General features: G+C 42.5%; 1 protein-coding gene across 1 annotated transcript; it reads left to right on the forward strand.

Moving 5' to 3' along the window:
* The first annotated feature begins 10,186 nt into the window (after window positions 1–10,186).
* On the forward strand, window positions 10,187–17,942 carry GPR75 (G protein-coupled receptor 75). The gene is made up of 2 exons (XM_063301533.1): window positions 10,187–10,670; window positions 15,595–17,942. Exons 1-2 carry the CDS (start codon window positions 10,232–10,234, stop codon window positions 17,325–17,327), a joined length of 2,172 nt encoding a protein of 723 aa, XP_063157603.1. The 5' UTR covers window positions 10,187–10,231; the 3' UTR covers window positions 17,328–17,942.
* Window positions 17,943–26,081: the final 8,139 nt, after the last annotated feature.

A 26,081-nucleotide genomic window follows, 5' to 3' on the forward strand; every position in this document is an offset into this window, starting at 1 on the left:
AAAGGGCGGGGGCAACTGCAGAGAAGGCCTGCTTCCTGGACCCCGCCAGATGGAATTCTCTTATCAACAGGGTCCATAACATACCCTCTCTGCCTGACCAGGTGGGGCGAGTCGATGTTGTGGGGATGAGACGGTCCCTCAGGTAGCCTGGCCCCATGCCATGTAGGGCTTTAAAGGTCATAACCAACACCTTGAATTGGACCCAGAAGCAGACTGGCACCCAGTGCAGCTCGCGCAGTAAAGGTGTTATATGTGCTGGTCTAGGGGCACCAATAACTGCCCATGTGGCCACATTCTGGACCAGCTGAAGCTTCTGGATACTCTTCAAGGGTAGCCCCATGTAGAGTGCATTGCAGTAATCGATATGGAAGATGACGAGGGCATGACTGACTGTTGGGAGGGCCTCTCGCTCCAGGAACGGGTGTAACTGACGCACAACCTGAAGGTGGGCAAAGGCCCTCCTGGCCATGACTGCCACCTGCTCTGCGAGCAGGAGTCATGAGTCCAGAAGAACCCCCAGATTACGCACCGGGTCTGCTGGGGCAGTGCCACCCCATCCAGAACTAAAGATGACAATTTCCCGGAAACCAAGGAGCCGTCAACCCACAGCCACTCCGTCTTACCAGGGTTCATCTGAAGCCTGTTTTTCCCCATCCAGACCCCCACAGCCTCCAGGCACTGAGACAGGGCAGTCACCGCATCGCTTACCTCACCCGGGATGGAGATGTATAATTGGGTATCATCAGCATACTGATGATACCTCATCCCATGGTGACGGATGATCTTACCCAGCGGTTTCATGTAGTTGTTGAAAAGGAGCAGAGAGAGAACCAAACCCTGCGGCACCCCACAGTGGAGGGGCCAAGGGTCGGATCTCTCACTCCCAATCACCACCGATTGGAAACGGCCCTGGAGGAACGAGGTGAACCAGCACAGAACCATGCTGCCCACCCCCAACTCCCTGAGCAGTCCCAAAAGGATACCATGGTCAATGGTACTGAAAGCCGCTGAGAGGTCAAGAAGAGCCAGGATGGATGCACTGCCTCCATCCCGCTCCCACCAGAGATCATCCATAAGTGCGACCAATGCCGTTTCTGTCCCATATTCTGGCCTGAAACCTGACTGAAAGGGGTCCAGATAATCTGTTTCATCCAGAATCCTCTGGAGTTGCAACGCCACCACCTTCTCAACCACCTTCCCTAGAAAGGGGAGGTGGGAGACTGGACAAAAATTGTCCAGCACAGTTGGGTCCAGCGATGGCTTCTTGAGGAGGGGGTGCACCAGCACCTCCTTAAAGGCAGCCAGAAACACCCCCTCTCCCAAAGTTGTATTAACCATTGCTTGGACCCAACCACACATCACCTCCCGGGCTGCCTTCACCAGCCAGGAGGGACATGGATCTAGATGACAGGTGGTGTCATTCACAATCCGGAGGATCCTGTCTACTTCCTCGGGTCCAACAGGATCAAACTGTTCCCAGATAACTGGGCAAGAACATTCCCTCGGCATCTCCACAGATCCTGCTTCACGCTTGGAGTCCAACTTGGAGCAAATCCGAGCGATTTTATCCTGCAGATGCTCAGAAAACTCTTCCGCACAGCCCTGTAGGTGGGCCACTGGGCCCATCTTCCCCAAAAGGTTGTCTGTCATAATTTTGTTGATATTAATTTGATACATTGGCTCCATTTTATTCTAGAACAAGCAGCAGAACCAGAAGTTGGAGAAACTTAGGAATAAAAGTGATATCTGATAAGATTGCAGGGGGGTTAAAGCCTAGTTGTTTATCTATTTTTTCTGTGGGTTAAATTAAAGAAAGTTAACTATTACTATTTTTAATTATGTCAAAGGAAATCTTTAATCCAAAGTCTGTGCTGAAAAAAAGTGGCCAGATTTTGAAGTGTTCTGATGTCCAAGTCAGATCAGCTAGTGGGGTCACGCTTGGACACCATTCATCGTACGCTCTGTCCTGCATAACAATTTTTCATTTCCCATAGCATGCACCTTCCCTAGTATACCCTCCAAACTATGGCATTTTGTATATCCTTTATTTTGAAACGTTCTATAAACTTTGTTCTGAACAAAGTATACTTGTTCATATACTTGACTTTGAGCAGCCAACATTTTCATGTTCTGTGCTTTTGTTGTAATAAAGTTTGCTATTTAGTCAATTATTTCTTGCCCAGAATAAACTGTACAAGGGTAACTGATACATTTTATAAATACATACATACATAGATAAAATATTTGCTTTTCCAGGAGGAGGAGCTGACATGTCCTGCTGGACCTGCTCCTGCTTTTGCATTAACAGTGAGATCATGAGCCAAGTATATCTCACCCAAAGCCTTTCCTTCTCCTTTCTCTTCCATTTTCCCAAGTGTGGCAGCTTGAGGATGGTAAAGGAGTTTGTGCATGGTGGGGGAAGTGTTATTGCTACGACCTACTTCGTGATTAAGAACTGGGCCTGTTCACACAGATCATAATTCCAAGACCTGGAATAAAGGTGTTCCCTTGGCTTGGGGACTGCACCAGGATCTGCACTTCATCTGTCGTGCAGTTCACAGGGTTTTCTGAGAAAGTACCTAATCTAATTACCAAAGAAGCAAACACTCTAGACCAACGTTTCTTATTTATTTATTTATTTATCTATTTTTCAAATTTCTGTCACCACCCATCTCCCCCAAAAGGGGAACTCTGGGTAGTTTACAATAAAATTGACAATTAAAACCTTCAAACAAATAAATTACAATACAAACGACGAATATAAATAGAGAATAAATAGATATAAAATCCAAGAAGCGATAAGATCTCATTCAATGGGGAGGGCACTATGGTGCCAGCCACCCCCAGGAAGAGCTGTTGCCCTTCCCATCCCAGGTGAGGCGGCAGAACCAGGTCTTCAAATTCTTCCGGAAGGCCGGGAGCGAAGGGGCCTGCCTCACCTCCAGGGGCAGAATGTTCCAGAGGGTGGGCACCATTGCAGAGAAGGCCCATCTCCTGGAACCCGCCAAGTGGAATTCCCTTGCGGACAGGATCTGTAGCATGCCCTCTCTGCATGATTGGGTGGGATGGGTTGATGTTATGGGGATGAGACGATCCCTCAGATAGCCTGGTCCCATGCCATGTGGGGCTTTAAAGGTCATAACCAACACCTTGAATTGGACCCGGAAGCAGACCGGCACCCAATGCAGCTCACGCAGCAGTGGTGTCGTGCTGATCTTGGGGCATCAATAACTGCCCATGTGGCCACATTCTGGACCAGCTGAAGCTTCTGGATACTCTTCAAGGGTAGCTCCATGTAGACCGCATTGCAATAGTCTATATGGGAGATCACCAGGGCATGAGTGACTGTTCGGAGGGCATCTAGATCCAGGAAAGAGCGTAACTGTCACACAACACGAAGTTGCACAAAGGCCCTTCTGGCCACGACTGCCAGCTACTTTTCGAGCGGGAGCTGTGAGTCCAGAAGGACCCCCAGGTTACACACCGGGTCTGAATGGGGCAGTGCAATGCCATCCAGAACTAAAGATGACAACTTCCCAGATACAGAGGAGCCGTCAACCCACAGCCACTCCCTCTTATCAGGGAGGTGCAGAGGTGTTAAACTTTTTGCTCTCAGGACCCCTTCCCACTTTTAAAAATTATGGAGGACTTCTGTCCTAATGGTCAGGAACCACACTGAGATGAGGAATAAGTCTCTAGTGTTTTATTACTGCTATGTTAGACAGAAAATCCTAACAAACTGAAGAAGCGTGAGAAAACCCATACAGATAAATGCCAAAAGTCAAGGCGGGTCTGTTCTGTCTCTCTTTGAATGGCTGCTCAACAACTCACTACTACACATGCGTTTTCCCCCCTGGATAGGGGCCCCCTCCTGCTCACCATCAGTGCTCATGACAACTTCAAAAGAGGTTTTGTTGTGTGGGTTATACTTATCAATATTTGCCATATTAAAAATTAAAATTGTTGCATTCATAGAATATTTATTTATTGAATCATGCAAAAATAATATTAAACCCAACAGATATTAATATAAATAAAATATTTTTCATGAAAAAGCCCTATATTTTTTAACAAGTAAAAAATAATAACGAGAAGAGTGATGCTGTTTTAAATTTTGTGCAAATATCTTCAACTTCTGGCAAATAATTTTGATTTCATGGGCCCCTGAAAAGGTCTTGGGTGACCCTAGGGGTCGTCAGACAACACTAAGAAACACTGTTCTGGACCAAGGGCAGATAACATTTTGATATATTGAGTCTAAACAAAGGCTTACCAGATTTATTATTCCAGGAAAAAAGGGGGCAAATCACTTTGTTATTCCGTGGTAGTTTCCTTCTGAAATTTAAGAGTGGAAGTTTTGTGGTCCTTCCTTCCTTCCTTCCTTCCTTCCTTCCTTCCTTCCTTCCTTCCTTCCTTCCTTCCTTCCTTCCTAAGATTGCAGGTTGTACGACTTTCTTTAGATGTAACTTAAAACTAGATCACTGTTTCTCAACCTCAGCAACTTTAAGATGTGTGGATCTTCAACTCCCAGAATTCCCCAGACAGCCTGCTGGCTAGGGAATTCTGGGAGTTGAAGTCCACACATCAACACTGCACTATATAGTCTCGTTTTTGCCCTTCCCCTAATGAGTGTGGCATGTTGCATTCAACTTACTGAATAATACCAAGACATGCCAAGATCTGTCCTTAACAGTATTTGACTCACTTTTGAAAAAGAAAAAGCACTTTGCAGAGGTTTTAAAAGTTCTTCCATTCAAATGTGCATAAAGCAAATTTCATCAGAGCTCTCCATCTAGGATGCAATATAATATGTTGCTTATTTAAAATAATCCTCAGCCTCCCCTTTTTCTATAGCAGTGGATATTATTCTGCCTAAGCCAAAATATATGCAAGCCCTGAAGCATTTGATGGGCTCTTCTGCTTATTACCTGGTGGGGGGGGGGCAGTGGGGAAGGCTGGGTTTTTGTCTTCAATTCCTACCCTAAGAATTCTACCAACTCCGTTTGTGGGTAGTAATGCAAGTAATAACATCAGCTTTGATGGATTCCAATCCTTTTTTTAAAAAGATGATTTCCTTTGATATGTGGAATCTATGTAGATATTTGAAGGTATTAGCAGAAAAGGCTTATTTGTCCCTCATGGGATTTAACAAATCTTCCACCCACTTTTCTGACCAATATCTTTCTTCCTACAGCAGCACAAATGCTTGTATATGTATGTGATTTTCAGTGACGCTATATATGGCTGCGGTGGCGCTGCGGGTTAAACCGCTGAGCTGCTGAGCTTGCCGATCGGAAGGTCGGCAGTTTGAATCCGCGTGACGGGGTGAGCTCCCGTTGCTAGTCCCAGCTCCTGCCAATCTAGCAGTTTGAAAACATGCAAATGTGAGTAGATTAATAGGTACCGCTTCGGTGGGCAGGTAACAGCGTTCCGTGTAGTCATGCCAGCCACATGACCACGGAAGTGTCTACGGACAAACGCCGGCTCTTCGGCTTTGAAACGGAGATGAGCACCGCCCCCTAGAGTCGGACACGACTGGACTTAACGTCAAGGGAAACCTTTACCTTTACTATATATGGCTGGGGAACCATTGTCTGAGTGAGAAACAATGTATATAGCTGTTGCTGACACAAAAACGCAAATCATGTGTTTTTAAAACTTTCTAAAAAAGGCTATACAAAACTGCCCTGATAACTGGGTTAATTGGTAGTCTGCCTATGCATAAAAGGATATGAATCAAGATTTAACATCTCCCTCCTTTTTAAAAAAAAAAAAATCAGCTGTGTCCATTATTCCAGAGATTTTATGTCTGACCAAAATGTTTTCAACAATCTTACAATCTGTAAGCAAGAAAGCTCATGAGACACTATTTGGAAATATTTCATAATTTTTTCTGTCCTCCCCCTCCCCATCTGAATGACAACAGCAGCTGGATCAACACTACAATTGCAGTAAAAAAAAAGTTAATTTGCAGCTAATGTGTATTCATGACTGGGGAACAAAAGGGAAGCTTAATTTGCTACTACCCTCAGATGAATATGTGTAATTCCAACACATGGAAACTTCTCCCTCATGCTTCTCTACAACCCAGCTCTGTTGAACATACAAGATGAAGCAATGTCTCTCTCTAATGACACTGAACCAGATAAAGATACTTTCCTTTGAAATGTGAACTGTCTCTGAATGCTGCTGCTAGATTTCATTAATAAGCACCCTGTGCTATTGAAATTAGACAATCATAATAGCTTACGAGACCCAGGTAACATGTTGCTCAGACTGCAGACTTAAATAATATCAGCTGTTGAAAGTCAGACTGGACAGAATATCTGAATACAGAAGTTGGAATTTAAAAATAATTGGCTCAGAAATAAAATGCTGGTAGAAGTTGCAGCTCAGAAATAGGAAAGTTAAACAACAAATATGACCAGTTATAGAAGTTTAAAATGGAAATGCTACTCTTTAAGGATGGCCCATGCAAATTACCACAGACAGACCAAGAAAAAAACCTGAAGTTTGGAGCAAGAAAGACAGACTAGTGAGAGTTGCAGTAAGTCTATCTGTAGGGGATGGCCAGCTGATTAACATAAGAAAAAACTGTTGGGTAAATTTGAGATGCTTACAGAGATTTCGTGAGTGCACTAACTTAAACATTAAATTGTATTGGTTATAAAAGCAGTATAGCATTAGGTTATAAATATCCTGAGAAATGCAGGAATGTTTGAATACGATGCTAGGGACTACGTGTAGAACTCAGAAACATGGGAAAATGGTGAAAAGGAACTGTATTTCTGCTGTGAACATAGGGTCTCTGATAAATGTCCTAGAAGCAAGACCAGAATGTGAGCTCACACTGGACTATATGAAGAACAATGACTGATTTGAAATGGGGAGGACACAGATAACAGGAAAATAAACAAAAACTGATGAGACAGTTCCCTTAAATCTAACTCAACTGAGGAGGTTGAAATAATCTATGTAATTTATATACAGGTAGTCCTTGCTTACAAACTGCCTCGTGCAGCGACCAATCAAAGTTATCACGGTGCTAAAAAAATATTTCCTTGCATTTATGACTTGCAGCGTCCCTCAGTCATGTGATTGCCATTCCCTTACTTTGCAACCAGCATACATTTTTGCTTGCAACAAGCAGAGTTAATACAGTACTGCAAAATTGTAAGCCCAGTTGCAGTTTACTTAGCAACAGCTTCACTTAATGACCAAAGAGGAAATAAGGTCATAAGCCCAGTAGCAGTCATGTGATTTTCTGCTTAATGACCACATCGCCTAGTGACTGACTTGCCAGTTCCAGTTGTGGTTGCTAAGCAAGGACTACCTGTAATGATGTTGAACTAGATTGTAGTAGAAGGATGAGGCCTGCAGGATGGAAGGTTGAAGGTCCCAACCCACCTCTTCCAGGTTCCCTTTGGGTCTTCATACCCTGGACCTGCCTTCTGCTTTGGGATGGCGGCTCGTTAGTCCCTGCCTATCTTCCAGAAGGCGCTTCACCTGGCACCCACGCCTTAACCCTGGCATGTGTGAGAGAGGGCTGCCACACCCTGTGGTGCCTAACTGTTGATGAAAAGGCCAAAATGCAAAAATTGAATTAATTTTAACAGTGCCACCATCTAGTTATGTAGCATGGAAGTATGTGGATTAGAGGATCCAGCCCTTCTTTCCTCCATTGGGAGATAAACCAATTACAGGAGATAAACAAAATCAAACATTTTTATATATAAGAGGAAAATGTAGACTTCAATATTGATATTAAATATTACAATATGAATGTTCAGTGCTGAAGAATATAAATAGTGGAACTGCCCAGATTAAGGGTAACAGCAACTGGAAAATTATTTAAAAAGGAAAAGTCCAACAGAAAACAACAGTGCTCCAAGCAGACCATAGGGTGGTGCTGGTCTGCTCCAAATAGAGGTCTCTGCCCCACGATGCTACAAATTACAAAAGGATGCTAAAGAAAATTTTATAGCTTTATGAATATAACCTATGACTGAAGTTTGGAAGTAAACATAACTCTTCATTACTTGTTCAGAGATTTAGAAAACATGAGACTAATGCAACACAGAAAATAGAAATAAAATCCTAACACAAATTCTTGGCTAGATACTTTACCTATTTAATCAAAAATAGCAGTCTACTGAAGCAAAAGTTTCTCTGCCTCAGTTACCTTGGACTTTTCCAGTTTCCTGGGATATTCCAACCTTTAATTCAAAGGCTGCTGGGGAGAGAGAAAATCTTACTTTTACCAGCTTCTGTCCACAGGCTTCTCCTGAGCATTCCCCTTTGTTCTGAAAGGACGAAATCTTTCCTGTCTCCAGCAGAGGGAGGGGGTGAAAGCAGTCGGACTTTGTATGTGACCAAGGACCATGTCTCGCTTCTGGATGGGTGTTTTTACAGGAATGATTCTGCAGCCTGGCAAGTAGACTACATTCGTAACACAGATCTTTTTTCCTTTTTAAATATGAATTAATTTCTACATGTAGCTAGATCCCACTGATAAGCACTCTACACTAGACAAAGATGTATCATTAATTCTAATGTATCATAATATGCCTCCTTTCTTGTTTTGAGCTGCCTCTGCTCGATTGCAGGTTTTGGGATGGTGATATGTAGAAGATGCTTTTTTGTGTTGAATACCTGCTTGTAATCTCTGAGTAAAGTTTAGGACATTTTAAATTATGTATTCTTTCAAAAAATGTTGGGGCTCTAGACTCTTATCTGTGGGCAGGATAACTGTCCTGCAGTTGAACAGAACCAAATTTGGTGCAGGGGACAGCCTGACAAAAACAGATCAAATCTGAAAATAAGATGGATCTGGTCAGAGCTGCAAAGAAACTCCCTTTTCCTTAATTTCCCCAGTCCACCCTATGGGAGAGGCAGGTGGGGAGCAGCTCACATGTTGGCACTTGCTCCATCTAAGTCCTCCTTCCTGGTCACATGACAGGGGTCACATGACACCCCCATTCTTCCTAGTGCGAACATTCAACAATCACAGATACAACATGAAAGGCAGCACCCATACCTGCTCAGGCAATATTTGACTGTTATATAGAGGAAGATATAAATGGCTTCTATAGCTGCTACTGGTTAAAGGGGTTAGAAAGCTCTGCATGCTATTCCTACCTTGCTTTCTATATCTCCAGTAAGGCTACAATTATACTATCAGACCTACCTGTTTTGCGGCGCAGTGCTACACACAGAAAGAGGACATTAGATGACTTTCTGGAACTATCACTTAAGGTCTGTTCCCTCCCACCCCCAGAGCATGCTACCCAGTTTAACCAGATGTTGGTTTCCCAGTACATTGTCCAAATTATATCTAGCTTTACTAAGAAAAAATTAGCCTGGATGATTTGTCTCTGTTTTCCTTCAGCCAAAGGATTTCCCAAAGGATGGACACAGTTTTGACTTGAACAGCTATAATTTATATCTCAGATGAAATGAAATGAAATAGCGTTGTCTCCCCAGAAAGCTTTGGGAGAGCTTCTGTCATGGCTGATGCTACTGTGCACCTGATAAGACCCAGTCCTCATACAGCATCTGGAAGCCCCCCGGCACTCCGTCTGAGAAAGTAGCCTGGAACAGAGACAGCTCGAACAGCCATGTTTCTCCCCCCTCCCCGCCTTCCCCCCTTAACCTTCTTGCCTGATGAAGAACTTTTGAAATTTCAGCGACTATGACAACTTTGTAAAATTGCAGTTGATCTAACAAGGGCATTGCCTCTTATGGCCAACGTCACTACTGCTGTTTCCTTTTTTAAAAAAATGTTTTACGGAAACTTTAAGAGCAATGCATTTATTGTGCATTCGTTTCTGTGAATTGAAATCCTGCTTGTTATGGGTGAGCATGGACTGGCTCTGGCGTGTGCCATTCAAAACGTTCGACTCCCCGCACTCTTGGGATAGGACGGAGAAAACGGCACGCTGGTCTCATGTGTTGTTCTGGGCATGTACCGTACATGCATGTGCACCAGCAGATGCTACTTTTCAGCAGCATCTGCTACCACCTCTCCAGACGCTTGACCTGAAGAGCCCTCGGGCGCCGTACGTGTGCGCGCCAACAATTTCAAAGCAGGGGTCCCCGAAAGGAAAGAAAGGGGAAGGGACCGAGTCGGCTGCTTTTATCGGGGCGAGGCGTGGACAGCGCGGTGACTGCGGCGATGTTTCTGTGCGGTGGAGGGCTCTCCCGCGGTCTTCCGTGCCGGGCGATTGCGTGAATGTGCCACTGCCGTGGGTCCAGCTCTTCCCAGCCACGCACCCACTCGCCCAGGGCCGAGACGCCGGAGTGGCTTCGGTGTCGCCGAGGACGCGGAAAGGGCCCCCGGAGCAGCGCGAGGGAAATTCTCTGTCTCGGGGGGGAGGACTCCTCCGAGCCGGCCGCCGCCTCTGCCCCGCGCGGCGCAGCGAGGAGCGCGACGTCATTTCAGCAAGCGCGCGCGGCGAGGCTTGCCTGGCTTGCCGCATCGACCCGCTCCCTCCCTTTCCTCAGGCACAAATACCGGAGGGAGACGGCGGACGGGGTCGAGCCGCTCCCTCCCGCCGGCGATGACTTCACCCTCCGCCAGCCGCAGCCCCCATTGGAACGGCCTTCTGCCCCTGGTGCGGACGGACGCGCGAGGCGCGTGGCCCCGGCTGCCTCCGCGGAGCCCGCGCTTGGTAAGGACAGGCAGGTCCGCGAATGGACGGAGGGCTTGGCTTCCGTCGGGTCGGTCGGTGGGTGGATGGAGAGCGGAGCGTCTGCGGCGCCCTGGCCTGGAGGGTGAAAAGGGCCTCGGCCTCTGCTAGCTTGATGCGCACCTGCGTCCGCCCGGTTCAGTTAGGCTCAGCAAGAGTGGTCGGGCCGCAGTCGAAATCGCCAGCCCTTTCTAAAGAGGCCCAGGGCTTTTCTTATGAGCAATACAGAAGAGGGGAAGGAAGGGCATAAGGAGAGGAGGCCAAGAAAATACCTAGGAAATAACGGGAACTCTCCAAAGGCCGGAAAGGTAGTTCTGAGAATTTTAACCCGATTTAATTCCATTTAAATCAGGGCAGCTGTATACTTAGAAAGCATAGGATAGATTCAGAAAAACAAAAACAACAAAACTAGTAGGGGATAAAGAAACTGGAATGAACGGAGATGCTTCATACCGCTTTTTCTGCCATATTATTTTTAAGGTTAAATGACCACTACTTAAGATGAAAGGTCAGACTGAGGATGTGAATGGCAACCCTTTCAGATAAAATGACAGGTGTGGAACTGGAATGATGGCTCTTGACAAAGCCAAGAGTTGAGATGGTGGGCATGGCTTCTGGTCAAGGACATTCATTCATGTGGAGTCCTTGCTGCTTTCAGAGCTTGGTTATTTCCTTGCAGAGACTTCATTACTGGGCTAGGTAACATCATCAGTGCCAGTGAGTGTGGAGTTTGCTCCCTGTTTATATACACCAGTGTGGGTGGTGTGTTTTTCTCCTTGGTAGTTCCTTGATTGGGTATTGTTTTCTGCTTGACTGTCTGGTGTTTAATCCCTGCCCATCTGGCTGCTGGCTGCTGGAGAGGATGTGTTCTGGTCTTTTTGTATCCTTCTTAGCTTTTTTATTGGTCTTTTGAATGGTGTGTTAATGTGGTTTATCTCTATGTGTCTGTTGATGGCTGCTTTGTCCGAATGCCAAGCTTCCAGGAATTCCCTAGCGTTTTTGGATTTGGCTTGGTCTAGGATGCTCACAGTTTCCCAGTTGAAAGTATGGCTGAGTCTGTCCATGTGTTGTGAGATTAAGGAGTTTTCATCATGTCTTCTGACTGCTAGTTGGTGTTCATGGATGCGCTCTGCTAGTCTTCTGCCTGTCTGTCCTACATAGTGGCTGCTACAGTCCTTACACGTAGATGACTCCTGTTTTTATTTCTTGGGCTATTGGGTCTTTTGGGTTACTGAAGATATTTTGGAGGGCTTTAGTTGGTTTGCATGCTACAGTGATGCCATGTGGTTGTACCAGTCTGTTGGTTTTTTCTGAGATGTTTTTGATGTATGGCAGTGTTTTCCTTTTCATAGCTTGTGTTGGTTGTGCTGTTCTGGGTTGAGTGGTCAGGCACTTTTTGACAAAGTTGTGTGGGTATCCATCTTGTGGGAAGATGTATAGGTGGTCTGTTTCCTGTTTCTGGTGTTCTGGGTTGCTGCAGTGCATTTGTATTCGTTTGAACAAGTAGTTTCTTAGGAAAGGGCATGGTTTTAAAAGACTACTTTTCTAGAAAATTAACTTAAAACATTATTTTGGTTCATTATTAATGTTCTAATAAATGTATCTTTCAGATGATGGCTGTTAAAAAATATTATTATTTTTTAATACTCCAAAGCCAACTTAGCAATCAGCATTGCTCTTCCTTCAGTTTCATCTGTTTCCTGGTGCAGCTTTTTCTTTGTGTTGTTAGTACTGGCTCATTCATAGTTTTCAACACAGCAGTCAGCTGGTGTCAGAAAAGCTTTTGTTGTGTTCCTGAGCACACAAACAAAACTTGGCTAGTGTGAGTTGTTTCTCGATAGACTTGTGTTTATAATTTGCCGCCGTTTCCGTTGCTGATGAGGACATCCAGGAAGGGTAGTGTGTTGTTTTCTTCTTCCCTTGTGAATTTTATTCCTTGGATGATGTTGTTGATTGTTTCATGTGTCTTTTCTAGTTGTTCCATTTTTATTATTATGAAGGTGTTGTCTACATGTCGGATCTATACTTTTGGTTTTATGTGTGGGAGTGGTATAGTTCCTAGATGCTGCATTATGGTCTCTGCTATGGGTCCTGAGAGTGGTGATCCCACTGGTGTTCCTCTGGTTTGTTGGTATATTTGTCCATTGAACTGAAAGTAGGTAGTGAGGCAGAGGTTGATGAGGTCCAGGATTCTGGGTATTTTGATCTTAGTGTATTTGGTTAGGTCGGGTATGTTGTGTAGTACTGCTGCCATAGATTTTTTTGCTAGTTCTGGTTCTACAGACATAAAGAGTGCTGTGTCATCGAATGAAACCATAATTTCATCCTGATGAATTTCACCCTGATGAATTTCATAATTTCATCATGATGAAAATTCCTTAATCTCACAACGCATGGACAGACTCAACCATAGTTTCAGCTGGGAAACTGTGAGCATCTTAGACCAAGCTAAATCCAAAAATGCTAGGGAATTCCTGGAAGCTTGGCATTCAGACAAATCAGCTATCAATAGACACATCAAGATAAACCACATTTATACACTATTCAATAAAAAAGCTGACAAGGAAAGAAAATGACCAGAACACTGATGATGTTACCTAGTTGGGTAATGAAACATCTGCAAGCAAACAATCAAGCTCAGACAGTACCAAGAACTCCCCAATTCAGTCTGGAGCTACATATATTCTCTTCTGTGGGACATTCATTTATTCTATGCCCAGAGACAATCTTTCCAATTCCCATGGTCATGCTTTGGTTCCTCACATCCTACTCCAAGAGACATCCTGGCCCCATATGTATGCTTTCACCCTTTCAGTCCCAGCCTTGTCAGTCCAGTCTCACACCTTTCTTCTGTTCCTAAACATTCCAGCACCAGCTCAGAAGCTGTTATTCCAGTCCTTGGTGTATGGTATCAATGGCAGGCCTGGCCTGGCCTTGTATTTAAGGGCTGTCATTAAGGTATTATGGTAGAAGAAGCAACCTCACCAATCTCATTTCATTTCAGTTCTAAAATGGACATTCTTGTACTTTATTTTAGAACAACTCCTTATTATATTATATTTATATATAAAGGCCAGGAAGGCCTTTGCACAACTCCATCTGGTGTACCAGTTACACCCTTTATGGAAGGGGCTCCTTCAGACAGTCACTCATGCCCTAGTCACCTTGTGCGACATGCTCTACAGAGGGTTGCCCTTGAAGACCACCCAGAAGCTTCAAGTGGTCCAGAATGTGGCAATGTGAGCAGTAATGGGTATGCCCATGTAACACCTGTACTCCACAAGCTGCACTAGTTGCCGGTTTGCTTCTGGATGTGATTCAAGGTTCTAGTTGTTACCTATAAAGCCCTACATGGCATAGGGCTTATTACTTGAGGGCCCATCTGTCTCCCATAACATCTGTCTTGCCAATTCTATCCTGCAGGGTTGGCACGCTCAGGATTCCTTTGATTAGACAATGTTATCTGTTGGGATCCTGGAATTGTGCCTTCTCTGTAGCAGTGCCTGCTCTCTGGAACAAGGTTTCCCCCGAGATCTGTTTAGCCCCCACTCTGCTATTGTTGAGAAGAGATGGAAGACCTGGCTCTTCACCCAGGCCTTTGGCGAGGGAGTGTGAGACCACTCACTTGCCATCTTTATCTTTTATTGATTTTATTGTAATTACTTTAATTGTTGTGAACCCCCAGAGTCACTGAGTCAGGCAGCATACAAGTTTAATAAATAATAATAATAATAATAATAATAATAATAATAATAATTATTATTATTATTATTACATTGTTAGAGTGAATGCTGGGTCTAAATAGATGGTAGTAAATTGTTCCCTATTGAATTTATTATTTCTGATTTTTTTGCTGATAGGACAAGCTCACATGGGATTCTTTGCCTCAAGTGCCAAAATACTATGCACATTGATTTTGTGTGCTGTTTGTTCCCTGCCTGTATTTGCATCCGGGTCATTGGTCTTCCAATGACCGATAATAAAAAATAATAAAAAATAGAGCCTCGTGTGGCACAGAGTGGTAGGCAGCAGTATTGCAACTGAAACTCTCCCCACGACCCAAGTTCGATCCCAGTGGAAGCTGGATTCTCTCTCGGGTAGCCGGCTCAGGTTGACTCGGCCTTCTATCCTTCTGAGGTCGGTAAAATGAGTACCCAGCTTGCTGGGGAAGGGGATGACTGGGGAAGGCAATGGCAAACCCCCGCTATAGTCTGCCAAGAAAACATCGCAAAAGCGGCATCCCCCCAAAGGGTCAGATGTGACTCAGTGCTTGTACAGGGGACCTTTCACCTTTCACATTGATCTTCCAGTATGGCCAGAGTTCATTATATTTCCAGACTAATGCAGGAGGGATAGGTTTGAATTTTCTGACACTGTATTCTTAAATTTAAATGAGTTGTTTCCATGTGGGTTGGGAGATACAAAGCTGTTCTAACCACAGATTATCTAAAGTTGTCAGGAACTGAACCTGTATCTCCTGTATTCAAAACACATTCTTTAATACAACTCATAATTCTTTGCCCCGAAGAAAGAATTGGGAGGCAGTGTTGTTATGATGGTTAAATGATCAGTAAGAGATTTTTTTTAACCAGATGACTCTAGCTTCAAGTAATTTTTGATTTTATATATGTGAAATGTTTCTTAGTATTTGATATTAAATCGTGTCATTCAAATGTGCATGGGTGTGATTGCATTAGGGTCTGAGAGTTAATCCATTTTCTGTAAGGTTACCAAATGTCAGTCTCTTCTGTGTATTTAAGGGCTAACTTGAAATAATAGAACTATTTCTTCTTCAGATTTCAGCCCTGCTCTTAATATACACTGAGAATATTTAAGGCAAACTAGCAAGTCTTCTAATATTTATTGACTAATTTTTGGTATTGGGGGGTTATATTTGTACACATAGGCCTCACCAAGCATGGACCTCAAACTACCAATGCAAAGTTCACAATTTTGAAGTGCCAGGACAGCAGAGGGTTACCTTCTGTGATGATGAACCTGACGGAGTGGGCTGAAACGAAGTGGACAGATCGCTCAAATTCCTCAGCACAACTGACTCCACCATCTTGGGGCAGCAATGACTCCTTTTCTTTCCAAGGGGATCTCCAGGAGATAATCCACACAGCTACTTTAGTTACGTGTACCTTCCTGCTGGCTGTTATTTTCTGCTTGGGTTCTTATGGCAACCTTATTGTTTTTTTGTCCTTCTTTGACCCAGCTTTCCGGAAGTTCAGGACCAACTTTGATTTCATGATCCTCAATCTGTCCTTCTGTGACCTCTTTATCTGTGGAGTGACTGCCCCCATGTTCACCTTTGCTCTCTTTTTGGATTCTGCAGCTGGTATCCCTGATGCTTTCTGCTTTACCTTCCACCTTACCAGTTCTGGGTTTATCATCATGTCCCTCAAGACAGTGGCTGTTATTGCCCTTCACCGATTAAGCATGGTGTTAGGGAAGCAGCCCAATCGGACTGCCTCTTTCCCTTGTACTCTCTTGCTCACTCTTCTCCTCTGGGCCACAAGCTTTACTCTGGCCACTCTGGCCACCATGAGGACCCATAAATCTCGTCTTTGCCTTCCAATTTCCAGCCTGGTCAGTGGTGAGGGAAAGATCATCCCTTACTTGTATGTTATTGACTTCATATGCTGTGTAACAGTGGTTTCAGTCTCTTACATCATGATAGCCCAAGCCTTGAGGAAAAATGCCCAAGTGAGGAAATGTCCTCCCATCATCACAGTCGATGCTTCTAGGCCTCAGCCTTTTGCTGGAGCGCTTGCTACTGGATGTACTGATGGGGTACGGTGCACTGTGCCAGCTCTGTATAGAAACCAAAACTATAACAAGCTGCAGCACATCCAAACACAGGCATACATGAAGAACTTTGGCCAGTTGTCTGCATCGGCAGCCAGCAGATTCCAGTTGGTGTCCATGATTAACTTGTCCACTGCCAAGGACTCTAAAGCTGTGGTGACTTGCATTATTATTGTTCTTTCTGTTTTAGTTTGCTGCCTTCCGTTGGGCATATCTTTAATACAAGATGTTTTGTCCAGGAACAGTGGCATTGTGCTTTATCAATTTGAACTGTGTGGATTTACACTTTTTTTTTTAAAGTCTGGATTGAATCCTTTTATATATTCCCGTAACAGCGCTGGCTTAAGAAGGAGGGTCCTGTGGTGTATGCAATACTTAGCCTTTGTTTTTTTTTGCTGTAAGCAAAAAACACGGCTTCAGGCTGTGGGCAAAGGGAGTCTGGAGGCCAACAGAAATAAATCATCCCATCATGAGACCAACTCAGCTTATATGCTATCTCCAAAGCCTCAGAAAAAGTTTGTGGATCAAGCATGTGGCCCTAGTCGTTCTAAAGAAAGTGTGCTGAGCCCTAAGGTTTCTGCTGGCCATCAGCATTATGGAGGAGGCCAGAGTAGCTCCACCCCCATGAATACCCGCATTGAACCTTATTATAGCATTTATAACAGCTGCCCTTCTCAGGAAGTGAGCACTCCCAACAGCTTGCAACCATCAAACTCTCCATTCAGGTACGCCAACTCCTACGTTGCCATGCACTATCACACAACAAATGACCTAGTGCGGGATTATGACAGTACTTCTGCTAAGCAGATACCAGTGCCCTCGGTGTAGCTGGTGGGAGCCGGCAGTGTCCAATGTTCTACCACAATGGTGGCTATCCTTTCTTGGCAAGTTGTGCCATGAGTCATCCAGAGTATGATGTTGTGCTGCTACTGCATGTGCATGAATGTTTAGCCCCTCCACGCATTAGGATGGTTTTGCTTCAGTCAGGCAGCAGCCAGGCTAGGAAGGATAGGACTGCAGGCTGCATGCCTTAGCCAGGCTTCTAAATTCTCCTGTTTGTGTCTTGCAAATTACTATCCCATATTCTGCCATTTCACTAGCAGTGTTTCTCCTTTTTAAAGGTTTCTGCTTACTAGTCCATTGTGGGTACAGTATTATAACCCCAGAAGTATTCTTTCTGGATTCCAGCAAAGATCAGTCTTTTCTCAAAATGTCTGCTGCCACAAATCACCGGTGTTTTGTTGTTTTATAACTGAATCAAGCTTTGCTTTCTTGTTTATATGGTAAGTGCTTGAAAATGTATGTTTTAGCAATGTTGCTTTTTAAAAGATTTATACTCTGATTTCTGTCTATTATTGATTTACTGCAGAACATTTTTAGCAGCTGGCAATTACGTTAATTATGTACAATGGTAAAAAGTAAGTAAAAACATCTAGTACCAGGTTCAGGTTTGTGGGATTTCTTTTGTGACTCCCTCTCACGTTATTGACATTTGCTCAGCCCCTCTCTTTTGAAATAGTTTAAAATGCATATTTATCATTTTTTCACTGAGGTTCAAACAAACAAACAAACAAATAAAAATGCTGTGGCTGAAGAAAAAATAATGTGTGGCAGTGGCTATATCTCAACCCCCCCCCCCGCTTTATTGGAGAATAAACTAAAAGAAACTTGAAGCTGTACTTAACACTAAAGTGATAGGAAAAACAATTGAAAAATTGTTTCTTTTTTTTTTTTTAAGTCAGAAGGGCAAATGTCGCTAGAATGATGCTTTGGGATTCTGAGGACCCTGATTTCTGTCTGCTGATACTGGATACTGAAATATTCCTTGCCATTAATAGATAACCTGCCAGGGTCTAAGGTGTTTAAAGTGATTTCACTGAGCTGTTAAAGGACATACGTAGTAATCCCCCACCCTCTAACTTTATAAAACTAACATCTGTAAAGCTAACAAGTGTGATGTCCTTTGTGCACTTGATTAAGTTCTACAATCTGCCAAATTTCAAACTGAGCCAACAAATGTGATGAAAATTGATACCTTAACATGTATCATAATTTTGTCAAATAGTAATGAAAAATATTGATGTACGTTATTCTGATCTGTTGTAAAAGTCTGTCCTTCGCTTAATAAGTGAAGTTCTAAGCTCTAATTCCAAAATTATTGGGGGGCTGGGGGGGAGTGAGAAGTGAAAATGGCAGCTGTGACTGAGCAGTTAACAGCCCTGCCTCTTGTAGGTGACACCCATAAAAAGGGGGCAGCAGCAGTTTGATTTTTTTGACACCCCCATGTGGACCCACCTGAGAGTTACTACGCTTATTCTGTTTTATTAATATTTAAGACAGCAATTATTATGAGAGTTATATCATGTACGTGCTGAATTTCATTCTGAAGTTTGAAAACTGCCAGTGCCCCACTGTTTGCTTGGGGATTCAGTGTTGCAGAGGTATGTGGATCCTATTCTTTCATTTTGGAGTGTGATTTCAAAAAATAGCATTAGTGTACACTTTATACAGAGATTGGTATACTAGCATGGATTAATGGGTGGGCTTTAACCTTTCCTATGCTTTCTCCACAATGCTTGGGTCTATTCCTTTTGACCCTGAGAAGTTGCCATAGAGAAGTTGGAGATGTGGAAATATAAAAAGAGAAGACCTGTATTGTGTGCAAATGTACAGCCTTAATCCAGGGTAACCTATTGATGGTGGCCCTGTGCCAAGCTGAGGCTATAGCTGCATTCCACCCTGCAGCTGAATAGCAGCGACCTGCCCCGGAATGAGACACTCCATTTGTTGATTACTTCTGGATAATTTGAATTGTATTTTGTGTAATCTGATTTTGACAAGGAAGTTGTATTCAAATTGCAACTTCTATTTGCAGTCTATCCCCTTCAATACAAACAGGATTTTGCACTGAAAATACAAAACTCCAGGAAGGAGTTTTTAATTACCTCCTTGGCACTGTTCCTTTTCATTGTATTCAGCACAAATAAGTTTTCAAAATTGTAACACTTGGTTATTCCTAATAAAAGTATTACCCTACTTTTATTCTTTTTATGTGCTCTCATTAGCAAATATGGTTGTCCTCATTTCTTTTGTGTTTGTTCACATATTTTTTAATCTTTATTGCTTTTTAATTAATAACAGAAAAAAGAAAAAGAAAAAACAAAACATAAAAAATAAGACACATACACTATCAAGAAAAAAAACATTAAAAATACTATTACAAAAAAGTGAAGAAATACAACAAAGGAAAAAAAACTTGTCATAATATATTGTTATAGTTACAAATCTATATATATTTATCTAATATAAATATTAAAATGCATATATATTTCTAATACATTTCTATGACTATTGTATGTGTGTATTTATCCTACTGTATTTTGTATAAATGAGTTCCATATTTCATTATACTTGTCCATACAAAATCTATGTCTCTAGGCAATCGGCTCATAGGTGGCAAGTGTAATCAGGTCTTCAATCCATTGAATAAATGGGGCCATACATTATCTTTCCAATGCTGCAATATCAGTCTTCTGACCATAGTAAGGGCACAGAGAATCCATTTATGTTGTCCAGATGTCAAATTCCATGTGCTAGGTATATAGTTCAAAAGAATATTATCCTCTGAGAATGTTAGCATTTGAGGTTCACACCTTAACAAATAAAAATAACCTTGAAATTATGATCAACCTTAGTTAATCCTAATTATCATATATATTTGATTTATAGGGAAGTAAATTTACATAAACAATTACAAATATCCTTTTTAAAAATAGAAACCCTGAATCAGAGTCCATGTAGGTAAAGTGCTTGAACATATAATATTGTTTTATAATAAATCATATTCTTGGTTCATGCCGCTAAACATTTTTTTATTTTGATTAACTGCAGCCCTTCAGAGTCTTAAGTCTTTTCCCACTACAGTAAGACATCTAAGACTCTAAGGCATCTAATACACTTCTTGGCAATGTCTTTTTTCCATTCTGTCCCCTTCATCTCATCCCTAAGTACCTTCAAATCATTCTTAGCAGCTCTTCCAGTGTTAATTTACTGTTTTTTCCTTTAAGCAGGCAACAAAGCATGGCAGTTTTGGGTGCAATCTGATGTGCTTCATTTGATTGGGATCAAAGTCAGGTGGATCCTAGTGAGTGGGATCTGAGTGTCCAGTTTAGGCTGGTGCTGGCACACCCTCTTCCTTTCAGTTCCTGGGCACTATCTTTCAGAGCCATTCTGCTTTAGTTACCAGCTTAGAGATCTGGAACAGCTAGAACAGCAGCTAGACAGAAGCAATAGCAGTGGGCTGCATGGGCAAGCAATCAAAACAAATGTGTCTCTGTCGTTTCACATGTTTCACAATGCAACTGTTCCTGAGGCTTTCAGCTGTTTTTCAGGCTGCTTTTCAGTATGGGTTCATCTCTTCTGAAATAGCATAAAACGCATGCTCAAAGGATCCAGACATCATCTAGTAACCAGGTTGGTTTTGGACATGAGTTTAATATTATTCCAGAAGATCACACTAGCGCAAAACACTTGTGCAAAAACAGAGCAAGGTTTTAGAGATGTGTAAACCGGTGGGTGTCATCTGTTAAAATTTGTCTTCTCGCCATCCCCATCCCATGTTAGAAAAGCGTGGTGGATGTTTTTGTTGGAGGTCCTGTCAAATCCAGCATGCCTCATTAGCATGTGCATTAGCATGTAAATTGAGTTTGTCCCACAATGCTTGCTAGAGGAATTCAAAGGAAGAAATCAGTTTGGCGGATGGAAGAACAATCCCAGTGGAAGGGGAGGGGCGTGCCCTCCTAAGGTGTGGAAATGGACCACCCAGAGAAATATAATTGCAACTAACGTTTTGTATGTTCCAGGACTTTCATTGTGCAAAAAAAAAAATCTTTTTCTGTGCATAGCTTCTCTGCTGTGTTATAAACTCTGCTCCATTATATGGTACTAGCTGTCCATTAATGCTTCAGTTTTCCAGTTGGCTGGTGACATTTGGTTATCAAACCTCCTGTCCTGAGTGTGCCTTGCACACTGTAAACAAAGATGATTTGTCAGCATCATGCCTATGTCAGGATAGAGATCACCAATAAGAGCAGTAAATTTTATGGCAGTATAGTTTTCTACCAGCCCATTGGCTGGTGGAAGGCGCCAACTCAGCCATGAGGAAGAGCCCTTAGGCAGCAGCAGTTACCTTGTCTAATTCTGTGACTGAAATTGAGTGGGAGATGCAAGGGATTGTATCTGGGATCTGCACCATGCAAAGCATATACGCTGCTACTGAGCTATAGCTCTTCTTTCTTGGAAGTTTAGGATCTATCACATAACAGTTTTAGTAACTTTTGCAAGCCTCTTTTTATTCCCATTTTGCTAAGTCAAAATTGTAGGTTGGAAGTATGCTCTTCCCCATAAAGTATGCCCTACGCATTTAAAACATGTGCGTGTGTGTGTGTGTTTTTACAGGGCAGGAGAGATGGTAGCCTTGAACCATTTCCTTGATCATTAGTTGTATGTATACTGGGGCCATGTTCCATATGCTAGAATGTTCAGAATTTCATCTCATCCTCCCAGGTGAAATGTTACAACCCAGCCCTAAAAACCATATTGGGTGGGAGTTTGCTTATCTGATTTAACTGTAATTACAGTGAAGGTTACCACAAAAACACTCTTTCAAATTTGAAATATAAATAAATAAATAGTAAAGTTCTGAGATGATGATGATGTGTGGGTAATATACAGTTAGATTCACAGTCTAAGACTGGTGGAAACTTAAATTATTATTATTATTATTATTAGTCATGAGCACTGATGGTGAGCAGGAGGGGGCCCCTATCCAGGGGGAAAAAAAGCATGCGTAGTAGAGAGAATTTGAGCTGTCATTCAAAGAGACACAGAACAGACCCGCCTTGACTTTTGGGGTTTATCTGTCTGGGTTTTCCCACGCTTCTTCGGTTTGGTAGGATTTTCTGTCTACTGTAGCAGGAATAAAACACGAGAGACCTATTCCTCGTCTCGGCGTGGTTCCTGCTTGTTCTGTGTCTCTTTGAATGACAGCTCAAATTCTCACTACTACGCATGCGTTTTCCCCCCTGGATAGGGGCCCCCTCCTGCTCACCATCAGTGCTCATGACGTTATTAGGTTATTTTTATTACATGCACTGCACCTTTTGAGCAAGCATAGTGTTTCATGCTCATTAATTAACCTTGAAATAAACCTACAATAAGGTAGATCAGTTATTTCTTCCATATTCCAAGTAATATTAGTGCTGAAAATCATAACCTTTCAATGATTATTGACTAAGTTCAGGGTTAGGGTTGTATGCAAGTGTATACATTCCAACGTTTGTCATACTCTGCATTTAGAATAACCAAAAATAATTAAGGAATAAATATCCAAATTGATCCAGAGTGACATACTGTAGGTCCCAAGATCTAGTATATAGGATTGGATGATTTAGGATCTTCCAGTACAGAAAACTAGTATATGGGGGAGTTCTACCTTAGTCTCACTTTTGACATCCTGTATTTTTAAATATAATTTTTAGGGGGGAAAAATATATTACCTATCCTATCTCCAACAGTAATACTATTTCACTGAGAAACAGGAATAATAGTCTGAACCTAATAGTCCTGTGTCTGCCTCTGAACTGATCTTTTTTTTTTCATTGAGTTTGTGTTGTTTCTACACCTAGTTAAGCCACAATCTTATAGAAATAGGCTTAACAAAAATAGATTTTTTCAAAAATTAATGGAATTTGAAGAGGGGGAAATATTTCCTTTGGGAGATATGAATGGAGTTTTGGATTTGAATTTAGATAAATCGACACACAAAAAAGGTGGGAAGCTTCTGCAAAAGGTATTTCAGTATATGGAGGAACTGGTACTAATACTTGTTTGGAGATTACAAAATCAAACAGACAGACTACAGCTTTTTTTTTTTTTTGGCAAGACATCAGTCATACTCTAACACTATCAAAGAAGTAGACATTCTCCCAATGACATTTGCAGATCACACCCCAATTTTAATGACATGGAGCTTCAGTAAAAAACTACCCTTCAGATAGAAAATGAATGATAGGCTATTACTCCATGACACAGTTTTACAAAAATGTAAATAAGAATTGAAATTCTTCGTTAATACAAATAGGACACCAGGGATCTCCCACACTACCATCTGGGAACAAGTAAAGCATATATGAGGGACCTCCTAATTAAATTAGCTGCAAAATAAAAAGAGAATGCACAAATGAAAAGAACAATTAGATGCCAAAATAATTGGAAGAAAAGCGTAAAGCTAACCCAACAAACAATTGATAAAAGAAGGTCAAGGACAGGAATTTTCTAGCATTTTTGGATTTAGCTTGGTCTAGGATGCTCACCTTCAGCAAAGGATCATTACCTTGTCGTGGTGCTGGAGCTTGAGCACCTCAATGATGCCATGAGCTAAACCGTAAAGGGCCACCCAAGACGGGAAGGTCATGACAGAGAGGTCAGACTAAATGCGATCCCTGGGGAAGGTAATGGCAACCCACCCCAGTATTCTTGCCGTGAAAACTAAATGGATCAGTACAACCAGAGATATGTCGGTATACCATCGGAAGATGAGACCCCCAGGTCGGAAGATGGTCAAAATGCTACTGGGGAGGAACAGAGGATGAGCTCAACTAGCCCCAGACGTGATGACGCAACTAGCTCAAAGCCGAAAGAACGGCTAGCGGCCGGCGGTGCTGGTGGTGAACGGCGAATCCGATGTTCTAAGGATCAACACACCATTGGAACCTGGAATGTAAGATCTATGAGCCAGGGCAAATTGGATGTGGTTATTGGTGAGATGTCAAGATTCAAGATAGACATTTTGGGCGTCAATGAACTGAAATGGACTGGAATGGGCCACTTCACATCAAATGACCACCAGATCTACTGTGGACAAGAGGACCACAGAAGAAATGGAGTAGCCTTCATAATTAATAGTAAGGTGGCTAAAGCAGTGCTTGGATACAATCCAAAAAATGATAGAATGATCTCAATTCGAATTCAGGGCAAGCCATCTAACATCACAGTGATCCAAATATACACCCCAACCACAGATGCTGAAGAAGCTGAAGTAGAGCAGTTCTATGAGGATCTGCAGCACCTACTGGACAACATACCTAAAAGAGATGTTATTTTCATCACGGGAGACTGGAATGCTAAGGTGGGCAGTCAGATGACACCTGGAATTACAGGTAAGCATGGCCTGCATGAACAAAACGAAGCAGGACATAGGCTGATAGAATTTTGCCAAGAAAACTCACTCTGCATAACAAACACTCTCTTCCAACAATCTAAGAGATGGCTTTATACATGGACTTCCCCAGATGGACAACACCGAAATCAGATTGGCTACATCCTTTGCAGCCAAAGGTGGCGGACATCTATATAGTCGGTAAAAACAAGACCTGGAGCTGACTGTAGTTCAGATCACGAACTTCTTCTTGCACAATTTAGGATCAGACTAAAGAGATTAGGGAAGACCCACAGATCAGCTAGATATGAGCTCACTAATATTCCTAAGGAATATGCAGTGGAGGTGAAGAATAGATTTAAGGGACTGGACTTAGTAGATAGGATCCCGGAAGAACTCTGGAGAGAAGTTTGCAACATTGTTCAGGAGGCAGCAACAAAATACATCCCAAAGAAAGAGAAAACCAAGAAGGCAAAATGGCTGTCTGCTGAGACACTAGAAGTAGCCCAAGAAAGAAGGAAAGCAAAAGGCAACAGTGATAGGGGGATATATGCCCAATTAAATGCAAAATTCCAGAGGTTAGCCAGAAGAGATAAGGAATTATTTTTAAACAAGCAATGCGCGCATGTGGAAGAAGACAATAGAATAGGAAGGACAAAAGACCTCTTCCAGAAAATTAGAAACATGGGAGGTAAATTCCAGGCAAAAATGGGTATGATCAAAAACAAAGATGGCAAGGACCTAACAGAAGAAGAAGAGATCAAGAAAAGGTGGCAAGAATATATAGAAAACCTGTATAGGAAGGATAACAATATCGGGGGTAGCTTTGACGGTGTGGTCAGTGAGCTAGAGCCAGACATCCTGAAGAGTGAGGTTGAATGGGCCTTAAGAAGCATTGCTAATAACAAGGCAGCAGGAGACGACGGCATCCCAGCTGAACTGTTCAAAATCTTACAAGATGATGCTGTCAAGGTAATGCATGCTATATGCCAGCAAATTTGGGAAACACAAGAATGGCCATCAGACTGGAAAAAATCAACTTATATCCCCATACCAAAAAAGGGAAACACTAAAGAATGTTCAAACTATCGAACAGTGGCACTCATTTCACATAACAGTAAGGTAATGCTCAAGATCCTACAAGATAGACTTCAGCAATTCATGGAGTGAGAATTGCCAGATGTACAAGCTGGGTTTAGAAAAGGCAGAGGAACTAGAGACCAAATTGTCAATATCTGCTGGATAATGGAAAAAGGCAGGGAGTTTCAGAAAAACATCTATTTCTGTTTTATTGACTATTCTAAAGCCTTTGACTGTGTGGACCATAACAAATTGTGGCAAGTTCTTAGTGGTATGGGGATACC

The sequence above is a fragment of the Candoia aspera genome, chromosome 1, assembly GCF_035149785.1.
Source record: "Candoia aspera isolate rCanAsp1 chromosome 1, rCanAsp1.hap2, whole genome shotgun sequence".
NCBI classification, from domain to species: Eukaryota; Metazoa; Chordata; class Lepidosauria; order Squamata; family Boidae; genus Candoia; species Candoia aspera.